Consider the following 14,678-nt stretch of genomic DNA (forward strand, 5'->3'; position numbering starts at 1 on the left):
ACATACAAACATTAACAATGGTGATCTCTAACCCTTATCTGGGAAAGTTAGAGGAAGCAACACCTTCATACTAGAATGTTACTGATGGTCAGTCACTGACTGGCAAGTCCACCATGAGACAATTACAACATACAGGTGTGCTCTCCTTAACATTACCTTACATTAGAAATAAATCCCAAATAAATGATCAGTGATGAGCTAAAACAAAATTGAATGTCAATCTTATCTGGGCAAATGGTGGATAGGCTTGTAGAACTGTCTTTAAAAGATCATCTGTGGACATCCCACGCCTCTCACAAATCCCCTTTCACCTGCAAACACAACATGTTTATACTACACACAATTGGCCCACTAACTGACGATCAAATAAATTGATTAATTGATAACTTCATAACTAGATCAACTATAAAGTTGAGGTAGCGAAGTAACAAATGATCTGTGAGTGACAATCTACAGTGGGTGGACGCTAATCCAAACGGAGTCGCACCTAGTCAACATGGTGAGGCAAGGGACTGATTCAAATACGGACTCCCTGAGCGGCGCTGTCCGTGGTGCTGAATCTACTTGCACTGATGGCGACAGTCTAAAAGAACTCACCGCTCTCTTGCCATTACTTTGACTCAAGACCTCTCTTCACCAAGTGTGAATTGATAATGAAACGATTATGTGAGATGAAAGGCTACAGCATAGCTGCGAGCTGGCAATGGAACCAGACCTGGGAACAGAACCAGAGCTGGGAACAGAACATGTAAACTCTCCTCCTCACCTTCCACCTCGTCCTCGGGCAGGTTGACCGGGGCTCGGTAGGCGAGCATGTCTGGGATGGTGCAGATGCCCCGGTACATCAAATTGGAGGTGATTGGATGCATGATAGGCATGGCTGCGGTAACGGTCTGGGGCTGCCACCTGTGCCCTGATCTTCATATAAGGGAGGGTTCAAGAGAGTCACTCAAAACTTTTCTCCAGTTTCAAACAGGGTGCGGAGGATCAAGTCCATGAATAGAAAGGAACAGATGTGGTCCCAGATTCGAGAGGCAGGAGAGAAGAGAGGATCCGTGGTAGCCTATCCCCCGTTCCTTGGTGAATGAACACGGAGAAGACTAGTGGATTATTGTTTTTATATATAAATATAAACTTGACGTTGTCACTGTATCTCCTTTTTATTTATCTGGATACTTGACAGCTATTTGTTACACAAATTGCGAGATATATCTAGCCTGGGTTGAGGAAATTAATTGACAATCATCGAGTTGAATTAATTGCCTAAATTGTCACACTTATACAGGCTATTTGCTGAACAAGCTTAAACACATCACGGTGGCTCCATCTGCTGAGACACACCGCTAGTGAGATGTCAGTGCAGATGAAAAGGAACCGCGGTTTCTCTCACTGGATTAGAAAACAAACAGATCAAATCCAAAGACAATGAGATCATTCAAAGATGCTTAATCCGTTGTTTTAGTCCAGTCATTAGTGCAGAAGCAGAATATTCGTTCATCCACTTGTTGGATCTTTTGGATGCGAGTTGTTTTATTGGTAGGCACGGTGTCCTTTTACCTTTCCATTGAGCTTTTAGTGATACGATCCAGGTGAGAAACACAAAATAAATACGGACAGGGTAGAAATCAAAAGTCCAAATGTACCTTCACTCAAACACAATAAATGTAAAGTCACCGATTCCTTAGAACATTCACTGAAAATAGCCTATGCATTCAGCGCGTGGGCACACTCGCTCGCTCTTATTTGGTCATTGGAACGGGGGCGGCTTTCCATCTCCAATTCACTCTTCGCTCCACAGGTGAGGGGACGACGCTCTGTGTGGATTTTGTGAACTGCAACCCTGGCTCCTGTGTATAGTCAGCTATCTCTCTCCCACAGGAACACACACACACATTCCGTACCCTGACTCCAGTGTGTGTGACTCTCTCGAACTACGTGAATTCTGTATTCCACACAGCGCACGCACTAAATCCCGGTCTTGCTTGCCCGTAGCGACACACGTGCTCCCAGGGTACCAAACAAACCATGAGAGCTTGTGATTAATGACCACGAGCCACATTGTAGGATACGGATGATTTCTACCCTAGCATCTCTCCTAATGGAAATTCATATATTTTAATATTAAGCCTTAAATGACACACTCTAGATGTTATACACTGAACAGCCAGGTTTGACATTGTGTCTGTTGACCAGAAACCATCGAAGGTGAAGCCAGTAAATGAGTAGAATTGAAATCATGTTAGTGGCTGTCATAATGCAGTAACAGTAAGTAACACACGTTTCTCATTAAGTTGATAAGGATGAAAAATGTTTCTGTTTTTTTCAGATAGCGGTTCATTACTGGCCTGTTGTTGTGTGGTTTAATAAACTGCTTAGTGTTTTAAAAGATAAGTCACACACCCTTCCTTCCCGAGAGTGCCTGCCGAGGCAGATATATTTACATAAGAATGGACAAGGGCATATACAGTAGGTTAATTTGCTTTTGAAAACCTTCACAATTTTGCATCATTAGCCCTTATCAACACTGCTGTGTGTGTGTTGCGCTTCGGGGGTAGTGGTACTCGCTAAGAAAGAAAAGTGATGCCCATAACACTAGCAAGGCAGAGGTCCTGGTTTCTATTCTTGGTGTAGCCTGAATGAAGAGGAAGTGGTTCTCGCTTAACAAGCAGCATGACGTCCTTTTCACATGAGTGTGTCTCTCTCACCCTTTCTCCCTCCCCCTCTCTGTCTAACTCCCTTTCCCCCTCTCTCTCTCTCTCTCTCTCTCTCTCTCTCTCTCTCTCTCTGATGCACCAAAAATTCTTCCTGACTGGGTATGATAACATTGTTTGATCACACTGTGGTTGAAGCTATGTGGACGACTGTGGAGGACAAGGTTGGGTCAATTCCATCTAAACTGAGGAATCAAATTTCCAGTCCTGAATTAAATTCCAAAATGGCCGCAATCCTGGTGTTGTTGAGTCATGTTTAATTCTTAGAATTGAAAAGTAATGACATTACATCAAACAAATCATGAGTATACTGTTAAGAGTAAACAGACACACACAATCAAACACACACACACACACACACACACACACACACATACACTACCGTTCAAAAGTTTGGGGTGACTTAGAAATGTAATTGTTTTTGATTTTTTTAAATATTTATTGTTAATTAAATTAACATAAAAATGCTCAGTTGTGCACCGGGACCTCCCACTCCTCTTCCTATTCTGGTTAGGGCCAGTTTGCGCTGTTCTGTGAAGTAGTACACAGTGTTGTATAAGATCTTCAGTTTCTTTGAAATTTCTCACATGGAATAGCCTTAATTTCTCAGAACAAGAACAGACTGATGAGTTTCAGAAGAAAGTCATTTGTTTCTGGCCATTTTGGGCCTGTAATTGAACCCACAAATGCAGATGCTCCAGATACTCAACTAGTCCAAAGAAGGACAGTTTTATTGCTTCTTTAATCAGAACAACAGTTTTCAGATGTGCTAACATTATTACAAAAGGGTTTTCTATGATCAGTTAGCCTTTTAAAATGATATAATAGGATTAGCTAACACAACATGTTATTGAAACACAGGAGTGATGGTTGCTGACAATGGGCCTCTGTACGCCTATGTAGATATTCCACAAAAAAAATCTGCCGTTTTTCCAGCTTCAATAGTCATTCACAACATTATTAACAATGACTACACTGTATTTATGATCAATTTAATGTTATTTTAATTGACAAAAAATAGCTGACAAAACAATGACATTTCTAGTGACCCCAAACCTTTGAACGGTGGTGTACATATACATGTGAGACACACATGACATCATGTGGACCTCAATTCTATTAATCCTTCCTCTGATCTCTCTCTCTCTCTCTCTCTCTCTCTTGCTCTCCCTCTCTCTCTGTTCCTCTGATCTCTCTCTCTCCTTTGCTCTCCCTCCATATCTCGCTCTCTCCACTCTCTCTATATGTCTCTCTCTCTGTCTTTCTCTCTCTCTCTCTCTCTCTCTCTCTCTCTCTCTCTCTCTTGCTCTCCCTCTCTCTCTGTTCCTCTGATCTCTCTCTCTCTCTCTTGCTCTCCCTCCATATCTCGCTCTCTCCACTCTCTCTATGTCTCTCTCTCTGTCTTTCTCTCTCTTTCTTTCCCTGCCTCTATTCCACCCTCCATACATCCCATCCCTGTGTTAAATCAAAAGGCTGAGTAAAAACAACTCTCCACGTGATTGTTTGTTTCAACCAAGCATGGTCTGTGACTAACAATACCCTTCTCAGAAGAAACATTGAAAGCTTCTTTGGCATCTCCAAAATGATTCTCTGCAGCTACCACTTCCTCCTTATTGTCTAAAGGAGAAAACCCAATGCACCGTGTGACGGTTTGCCGGTTCGTCTGCCATTTCTTCACCATTCATTTGGCACTGTGTGTTTTAGGAACCAAAACACACCGTCACTCTGTTCAGAGATGCTAAGTAATCTCGGCCGGTAAATGCTACCGACCGGTGTGTCTGTGCCTTAACAGCACAAACCTGGACTCTCACACTTTTATGTTCATAAAGCAGCCTACATAAAGTCCACTCAATGGGGAGGCACTGAGAAGGTCAGACTGCTTTGTGCTTCCAATAGACACTCAATAGCCCTGACGTTTAGAACCTGATGCAGTCAGGGCCTTCCTTTGTAACTGCAGGTATATAATGATTTCCCTTTCCTGTGCAAGAGTATGTATCCTACTGTTTCTCTCTGGTTCACCTCAATGCCAGTGGTTTGGTGTGTCTGTCTGTTTGTCTGTCTGTCTCACTGTCTGTCTCAGCGCTAGCACTAGATGGCAGTGTTCCTACCATTACTGCCCACACAACACTCACTGCTTAGCCCTCTGAAATTTACTGAATTCCAAATTGACAGATATACTTTGTACCCCTAAGGCAGTTGTGTAGATGCGAGAAACAGTTAGGGGAAGAGGATAGATGTGGAAGTCAGTGTATGTTGTCTGGTAGATGTTCCCCATAAACATTATTTTTGCTGACCCTGTTTCAGTTCTTAGGAACAACTTCTTCCCACTCTGTGTCCATGAGTTATGAGATAGTGTAGCATAGAGACAAGGCATGCCTGGGCTGGGCTTGGAAGAACTAGAAGCCAAGAGATCACATAGCATGGAACTAATGGGCTAGGGGAGGTGGGTAGGTATTTAAGTTAGGGGAGCTGGGGTAGAGTATTTGAGTTAGGGGATCTGGGATAGGTATTTGAGTTAGGGGAGCTGGGGTAGGGTATTTGAGTTAGGGGAACTAGGGTAAAGTATTTGAGTTACGGGAGCTCGGGTAGGGTAGTTGAGTTAAGGGAGCTGGGGTAGAGTATCTAAGTTAGGGGAGCTGGGGTAGGGTATTTGAGTTAGGGGAGCTGGGGTAGGGTCTTTGAGTTAGGGGAGCTAGGGTCGGGTATTTGAGTTAGGGGAGCTGGGGTAGGGTCTTTGAGTTAGGGGAGCTGGGGTAGGGTCTTTGAGTTAGGGGAGCTGGGGTAGGGTATTTGAGTTAGGGGAGCTGGGGTAGGGTAGCTGAGTTAAAGGAGCTGGGGTAGAGTAGCTAAGTTAGGGGAGCTGGGGTAGGGTATTTGAGTTATGGGAGCTCGGGTAGGGTCTTTGAGTTAGGGGAGCTGGGGTAGGGTATTTGAGTTAGGGGAGCTGGGGTAGGGTATTTGACTTGGGGGTGCATAACGGGGGGCTCCGGTGATGCCCATCAGGTCTCTGATGACATTGCAGATTTAAACTTACTCACACAGAGCCTAGCTCCTCAGCTGCCTGGCAGTTATTCCCCAAAGACAGGAGGCTCACAGGAGGCTGATAGGCTTTTCCTTAGACTATTTTTCTCTATCGCACCATCTCTTTAGAGAAGAGGAAGAATTGACAAGTCTGTAACAAGGACCAAGTGGAGGAGAGAGGCAGAGCTTTTTGGGAAGAAGCCTGATTGCATTGTTCCATATGAAAGAGAGGGGAGAGATAAATAAGTAGGAAAGACAGAGAATGAGAGGAGGGGAGAGACAGAGAGGAGATTGAACATTTGAGAAAAAAATATTTTATCCAAATACATTTTATAACACAGAATGCAATAATAATCTCAAATCCTTCAAAGTACACAAACCATATTTAGTTTTAAATTTGCAAATTGACATCAGCAGTTGGAGATTTAAAGAAAAAATGAATCCAGCAGAAACACAGGCAGGCTGACGTAAAACTACAACCCCAAAGTAAAATTATAGGAACATTGTGTATATAATTTCAGAACAATCCATTGAAAGACATCCAGATTGTACTACCATGTCCATCCATCCCCCCAGAACCCAGTTAGGGATGAGCAAGTCTGTTCGTCTGTCTGGGGGGCTAGTACCCTTCACTTTCTTTCATATTTGCCCCTGAACCAATCATCCTCTCCATTCAGACCGCATTTCTCGCTTGCTGCAGAGAGAGCCTCAGAGCAGCCAGGAAACTACAGTACTTGGGAGTGAATAATGGCCCACATTGCAGCTTATTCAGCTGCAGCCGGATTAGGGCTACGTCCCAACTGACACCCCTTTTCCTATGGCACATAGCACTCTGGTCAAAAGTAGTGCACTATATACGAAACAGGGTGCTATTTGGAAGATTTAAACTGCAGACTGGAGCCACAGGGACTTGCAGGCGGAAGGATAAGAAAGCAGGAGAGAGAGTGGAAAGGGCTATTTTTCTGAATTTGGGACTGAGGAACACAGACTTTATGGTCATTTGGATAAAAGCACAACACACTAATGCATCTTTATTACCGGCGAGCCACTTTCTTTCTATGGGATCCATTTAGATTTGTTTTATTGCTGCACTGAATGTTTGTGTAAGCAGTAAGCACTGACGTTGTGCAACATTCACTACAATACAGGATCAGACAGAGCTTTGTTCCAATTGGATTTCCCCTCCATGTCCCATTTCAAACGTTCCCATTTGGTAAGCATTGGCACCGCTAGACTTGTTTGAAATCCTCTTTTGCTGACTCTCATACTGCTGGTCTGTGCATACTCACTGAAACACACAGCAGACCCACTTGGCCCGTCACATCATTTAGACATGGAACATGTGATAATATTTGGTAGATACGTAGATTCATGATATTTCAACCTATTTTCACCCACTCAAAAAGATAGTCAATAGTGTGTTGAATCCCAATGTGTTATCGCTATGCTTTCAACCATCTAAAAGGACAACAGATTCCAATGGAAAATAAAATGTTTGATTTTTGACTTAGTTGTCACCTAAATATGTTATCACTGCGCTTTCCACAATTTAAAAGCACACCAAAGTTTACATTTGCAATACAATGTTCGATGTGTTGTTTATTTATACAACAACTTAAAGTGTTCTCAGTCTGCTTCATCTAATAGCACAACCAAATGACCTGTACTGCAGTTAATTGAGATTTACAATAAAGTAATGGTGCAAGTGATGAATCCTGTTTGAGATTCTATGCAGATTATCATAGCAATTTTGAAGATTTCTACAGACCTGCGAATCTGAACATACGCGCTTTCTATGATTACATAAGAAAACCCTGGTTATACAACCCTGGATAGGAGACGGAAGGGATAGCTGTAGATAGATCAACTCTCCATTAGGAGGTGATGCTAGGCCTATAGTTTTTTTCTGTTAGTTGACATAACGTTGAAAGTCTGACATTGTTACAAAGGTACAAATTCCACATATTTTACACAAGGTTTGTCTATGTTGCAAATATGTTACCATGATGACATAAAGTGGTAAAATGTTACCTAAAAACAGCAGTTTACCTTAATAATTGCAAAAACAAATCCAATGTATTTTTCACGTAGATTCCACATCACAATGCATTGACAAATGTCATTGAAACAACGTTGATTTAACCAGTTTGTGCCCAGTGGGGAGCTGCCAAGAGGAGTAGAGCCAGACTAAACCCTTCTCTCTAAATTCTGCAGTGTCATAAATACACTAAACAGAAAGGGGCTTTTTTGGATGAAAAAGTTTCCAACTCTTTGAGAGGCCTTTTTTCTTTGGCTTTCTCTTGGGCATTGTGTTCATCTCCAATCATTCCTCCCCTCTTTCCTCTGTTCTCCCTCCCCTCTCTTCTCCCTCCCCTCTCCCTCTCCTCCCTCTCTCTCACTCTCCTTCCTCCCTCACTCTCCCTCCTCCCTCTCTCCCCTCTCCCTCTCTCCATCCCCTCTCCCCTCTCGTCTTTCTCCCCGCTTCATCTCCTCTCTGATCTCTCCCCTCTCCGTCCCCCCTCTCCTCTCCTCTACACTCTCTTCTCTTTTCTCTCTTGTCTCACCTCTCCCCCTGTCCCCCTTTTCCTCTCTGAGAAGGACAGACCATGCTGAGATTTTTAGAGGACAACACCCCAGCTCCTGTTTTTGAAGTGTTGCTCGGTTATTTGACGAACTTCTGCTGTGAGGAGGTAGGGGGTAGGAGGTAGGGGAGAAAGGTAGGCAGAGGAAGGGAGGAATAGACTTGGATGTGCAGAAGTGGAAAAGAAGAACACAACTCCTGGTGACAAACGGATGAGACAGCTCAGGCTCCCCCGGTGCCACACTGTTGATCCGATGCCTCTAAATAAACCAAGGCTTTGCAGGAGTTCTGAAACGCTTTGAAGATATCTGAGGAAATCATGGAAGTGGTAGAGAGCTCCTTGTGGCGTTGTGCACATTTGCATAGACAGAGTGGTGTATGTGTTTGCAGCTTTTTGTCAGCATGAGTGGGTAAGGTAATGTATACTAGTATGATATAATTAATGTTGTTTTTCTCAAAGACCCTCATATTCTCTGCAGTCAATCAGTCAGTCAAATGTATTTATAAAGCCCTTTTTACATCAGCAGATGTCACAAAGTGACAGAAACCCAGTCTAAAACCACAAACAGCAAGAAATGCAGATGTAGAAGCACGGTGGCTAGGAAAAAACTCCCTAGAAAGGCAGGATCCTAGGAAGAAACCTAGAGAGGAACCAGGCTGTGAGGGAAGGCCAGTCCTCTTCTGGCTGTGCTGGGTGGAGATTATAAAAGTACATGGCCATTTAAGGCCAGATGGTTCTTCAAGATGTTCAAACGTTCATAGATGAACTGCAGGGTAAAATAATACTCACAGTGGTTGTAGCGGGTGCAACAGGTCAGTACCTCAGGAGTAAATGTCAGTTGGCTTTTCATAGCTGAGCATTCAGAGGTTGAGACAGCAGGTTCAGTAGAGAGAGAGTCGAAAACAGCAGGTCCGGGACAGGGTAGAACGTCTGGTGAACAGGTCAGGGTTTCCTAGCTGCAGGGAGAACAGTTGAAACTGGAGCAGCAGCACGACCAGGTGGACTGGGGACAGCCAAGAGTCATCACGCCAGGTCGTCCAGAGGCATGATCCTAGGGCTCAGGTTCTCCGGGAGGAGAGGGAGAGAGAGAGAGAGAATTAGAGGGAGTATCCTTAAATTCACACAGGACACCAGATAAGGTAGGAGAATTACACCAGATATAACAGATTGACCCTAGCCCCTTGGCACATAGATCATTACAGCATAGATCCTGGAGACTGAATCAGGGGTGGGTCAGGGGACACTGTGGCCCTGTCCGACGATACCCCCAGACAGGGCCAACCATATTCATGTAATACATGTATCACTAGCCACTTTAAACTATGCCACTTTTATGTTTACATACCCTATATTACTCATCTCATATGTATATACTGTACTCGATACCATCTACTGCATCTTGCCTATGCCGTTCTCTACCATCACCCATTCATATATCTTTATGTACATTTTTTTTATTCCTTTGCACTTGTGTCTATAACAGTGGTTCTTAACCTTGTTGGAGGTACTGAACCCCACCAGTTCCATATGCCCATTCACCGAACCCTACTTAATTGGAAAAATAAAATATACATATGTATATATTTTACTGGTACACAACATGAACCGTTTATCAACATCACTGTGTTCAAAGAACAAAATCATCAAAACATGATTTTCACACAAAAACAAAAACATAATAATGAATATTTACTGCAAATCAGTGTGACTTCTGCTGTTGCCTTTCAGAGACCAGTTCAGAAATGCGCGGCTTCACCTTGGCAAGTGCCACTCTCATGTCATTTTCGCAACAAAGTCTGTTCCCTTTCTTCATTTTTATGTCCAGCATCCTCGAAAAGGATTGCTCGCAACGATATGTTGTAACAAACGGTATGAAAATCTCCAGAGCTTTCTTAGCAATAACATACGTTACAATTTGTTGACACAAAAACGTTGAAAGCGCTCTGCTGAATTTCAATGATTTCACCGAGGTATTCATCATTGACATCTGTTGTCTCCACACTAAACGTGAACGGCTGTCTCACCCATGCTGGATATGACTCTTGTAGGGAAGTATCCGTCGAGAGACTTTGCAAGCTCATCTAAGTGTGTGGCAATTGCTTGCTTCAGTTCCGCTGGTACAGAAATGTCTCCGATTCCAGATACATCTTCGATCTTACTTACACAGTCGTCCAGCAGGGGAAAGTTTGCGAAGTTATCATTCTATGTTCGTCGTTTCCATAACGGTAGCTTTTTTTGAAAAGCCTTCAGGTTTTCCTTCGCTTCGATGATGTTGACTCCACCGCTCACATCTTTTGATTGAGATGATTGAGAGCTGTGAAGATATCAGCCATGTACGCTAAAATGAGAATGAACTCAGAATTTTTTGAAGCAATCTGCATGACAATGTTGGTGCTCTTGCAAAAACAGGGCTAATTCCACACGCACGGCAAAATCACGATTCAGCACCTGTCCCCGGGATAACCACCGAACATTAGAATGGTACAGAAGTACCTCGAATTCAGAGCCCATTTCTTTACACAGCGACACTGAAGATGCGGTGCCTCAGAGCACTAGTTCGCGCGAAGTTCACGCATTCCACTACAATTTTTAATACTTCTGCCAGTTTGAGACAAAGTTTTTGTTGCCAACGCATGCCTGTGCAGAATACAATGCGTAACAATGATGCATCGGCTTTCACTAGCGCACCAAAACCAGACTTTCTTCCCAGCATGACTGGAGCTCCGTCCGAACAAACTGCAGAAACCATATCCCATGAACGATTGTTGTCTTTGAATAAGTCATCCATAAGTTTCTTCACATCGGCTGCCTTAGTTGTTGTTGTAAGAGGCTTACAAAATAAAAAATCTTCCTTTATCACGTCGTCTTTCACATAGCGCACGAATACAGCAAGCTGGCTTAGATTGGAAATGTCTGTGGTCTGAAGGCTGAATTTTGCCGAGCTTGAAATCAGATCTGCAACTACTTTGCTCATGTCCTCTATTCTGTCGCTGATGGTGTCATTTGAAAGAGGAATTTGGGATAACTTAACTTCAGCCTCTTTTCCCAGCATGATATTCGCCATCTTCAACACAGTTGGTTTTATGAGTGTTTCACCAATGGTGTGCCCTGCTTTGCGATCAGGTACGCAACTTCGTACGATGCTGTGAGGATCGGTTTGTTGATGGGTACAAAGCCAAGAACAGGCAGAGTAGCCTTTTCATCGAATTCAGCGAGCGTTGTGTTCTTGTATTTTCCATCTCCATGCAGCTTAAGGAAGTGTTCTCTTAGTTTTGAAGGTGCTAGACTAGAATTGCTCAACTTGGCATTGCAAATCATGCAGTTATGACGCTGACTCCCATCATGTTCCGTTATACATGTGAATCCATATTGTACATATTCGTCTGACCACTTTCTTTTTTTTGCTCGACATAGTAAGTATGAAGGGATTAAAATATTACGAAAGAAATCACAAGACAGTCACAAGTCGACTACTGAGCGCACCAAATTCCCTGCAGCACAGATAGGCCAAGCGATGTAGCGTGATCACCTGCAGCCAATGATGGCCAAGCGGGGCGTGTCATCACGAATCATATTAGTCGAATGTGTGTCTTGACCTCCGCCGAACCCCTGAGACTGACTCACCGAACCCCTGGGGTTCGATCGAACACAGGTTAAGAACCACTGGTCTATAAGGTAGCAGTTGTGGAATTGTTAGGTTAGATTACTCGTTGGTTACTAGTGCATTATCGGAACTAGAAGCACAAGCATTTCGCTACACTCACATTAACATCTGCTAACCATGTGTATGTCACAAATAAAATTGGATTTGATTTGAATATGCAGGATATAACCCCATCCACTTTACCAAAGCACAGGCCCCACACCACTAGAGGGACATCAACAGACCACCAACTACTAACCTGAGACAAGGTTGAGTTTAGCCCATGAAGATCTCTTCCAACGCACAAGCCTGGGGGGGGGCACAAAACCAAACAGGAAGATCATGTCTGTGACTCAACCCACTCAAGTGACGCACCCCTCCTAGGCACAGCATGGAAGAGCACTAGTAAGCCAGTGACTCAGCCCCCGATAATAGGGTCAGAGACAGAGAATCCCAGTGGAGAGAGGGGAGTGTGGCGTACATGTCATCAGCTGACAGTATTTCAATGTAAACAATATAATAATAAACTTAAACGGATGTCATTGGATTAACTGATGGTCCAATTTAACCAATGCAGAGTACACTCTTTACTCAGTGCCAAGCTTCAGATGTATAAATGTTCTGAAGGAGAAAGTGCTTAGGTGGTGTTACTCTAGTATTCTACACGGTTATTCATAGTTTTGGCTATGATAAATTACCACCTATTTGGTAACGGAGTGATAGTGTGGAGACTCAAAACCTACCAAATTAATGCACAGCTGTGATAATATTAGGATAGATAAATGGTAACTAAAGTATTGATATGATGGAATTTCTCTCATGGAGGCCTTATAGCTCAGACACACCGGTAGGATTGTCAAACGTTTGCCTGCCGACAGTACTTAGCACCTCTGAACATCTCTTTTGTGTTCACACAGCAAAGAACTTGAAGTCGTCAGCCACTCAGCCATGTTAAAATACTCCAATCCAGGTGGCCGAAGCATTGTTTGGCAATAAATGTCCATGTATGTTATTTCAAGAATACTTTTGAGGAGATGGGAAACGCCATTGGAATCGTATTAACGGTCATTATGTATGTTGCCCATCCATGCGACATCAATGAGCTGTGCAGTGCATTTTGGATGATTCTGGGACAAGGTCACTCCTTCAATGAGTGAATGGGAGTCAATTGAGCGCTAAATCAAAAACCCAAAATTCGCATGAATTATGTGAACAAGAAGTACAGCATTACAAATTATTTCAGAGATGTGAGATTATTAACTTGTTCTCTCTAGCAGTGTATAGCTTTGAAATCTTAACATAGGTAGATTTCTCAACTAACACCCTGACTTTTAAAAGGGATTGTGTGACAAATAGCTTAGCCTCCGCGTAACGCAGCATTGCAACGTGAAAGCGATTGGACTACATTCTTCTGGGCAGAGCATTATACATTTCTCCATTCTTACTGTATCTCCTCCTTTTCTATTATCTCTGGTTTCTTATGGTCTAGATGTCTATGTTAGCTAGCTAGTTAGCTGCGCTAATGTTGCTATTTTGTAGATAGGTCCTTGTTGTTTCTAGCCAGATGGCCAGAGCTAGCTAACTAACAAGCAAGATGACGAAGGAACCATTTAATTCCCACTCCATAATTCCATTCTGCCAGTGCCAGCCCATAACAAAATGTTTAGCTAGCTAGCTAGTTAACCTATTCGCTAACTAACACAACATAGCTAGCTAGATAGCAAAGGCCACTGCACTAACTCGGCAGCCAACACAAGTAGCTCTTTCATGGAAACTAATCCATTGTGATTTAATTATAATTTCAATACTATCTACAGTGGTTAGCTAGCTTGTAGGAAGTATTTAGTGTTGGGTGCATTGTGTCTGTGCACTTAGCTCGCTACCATCCCATAGCCACGTTACATATGAAGTGTGACTGTCTGATGATATTTAATTGTGGATGTATGGAGAGAATGCCCAATATTTTTTATTTTTGTTGTCACTCCTGTTGGCTCCCCCATGTGTGGGTTTGTACTCTCTGATCTGGAGAAAGTCAAGTTGTTGGCCACTGACAACAATTGCTATTCTACAAGTAGAAACGGTAGGTTTGTCGCAACCTGGTCGGCATGCAGAAGGTACCGCATTTGTTCTAGCTAAAGAAAGGAATGGTCTCCCACTGTGATAAGTACCTACGTATCAGTATGATTTTTGGTGTGTTTCACGCTTTAAATTCCACATAGGAATGATTCCACATAGGAATGAAGGTACAGATGTACTAGCATCTAAATTTGATAACGCTATTGTTACAGGAGATGGAAACTTGTAGTGTATTCGAGGTTTAAAAAGGCCTTAAGTTTGTAATTTCCACTCAGACTTTATTTTCCCTAACAAAACATTTTATAAACCCCTACAAAAATGTCCATTAATTATAATCCACGCAATATTTCAAATTTCCTGTTGCCACAGGATTATTTTCCTGCTGTGAGAAACTGGCCAAATTAATTTATTACATCTGTAAGTAACTAAGGGATGTTATTACCCTATTGAAACAATAAATCGAAGGTTCTGGTATAGAATAGAAGAGTAAAAGGCTGGCTTGGGAAATAACGCTGCAAACGATCATCTCATAAAATGAGGGAGGACGATAATTTGTTTTTGTGAGCACAGCTTTATTTCTTTTACAGCAAATTGAATCACTGTCATTCATATTCCATTCACCCAGCGCAATGTAACATCAATAGG

The 14,678-nt window shown here is 42.8% G+C and overlaps 1 protein-coding gene across 1 annotated transcript in view; it reads right to left on the reverse strand.

Annotated features, from left to right (window-relative positions):
- LOC124035285 (calcium-binding protein 7-like) overlaps positions 1-1,850 on the reverse strand; it is a 54,454-nt gene extending 52,604 nt beyond the window's left edge. Inside the window, exon 1 of the mRNA XM_046348743.1 lies at positions 767-1,850. Coding sequence (XP_046204699.1) covers positions 767-878 — 112 coding nt within the window. The 5' untranslated portion in view covers positions 879-1,850. The remainder of the gene's footprint in view (positions 1-766) is intronic.
- Positions 1,851-14,678: the final 12,828 nt, after the last annotated feature.

This window comes from Oncorhynchus gorbuscha, linkage group LG05 (assembly GCF_021184085.1).
Source record: "Oncorhynchus gorbuscha isolate QuinsamMale2020 ecotype Even-year linkage group LG05, OgorEven_v1.0, whole genome shotgun sequence".
Taxonomy (NCBI): domain Eukaryota; kingdom Metazoa; phylum Chordata; class Actinopteri; order Salmoniformes; family Salmonidae; genus Oncorhynchus; species Oncorhynchus gorbuscha.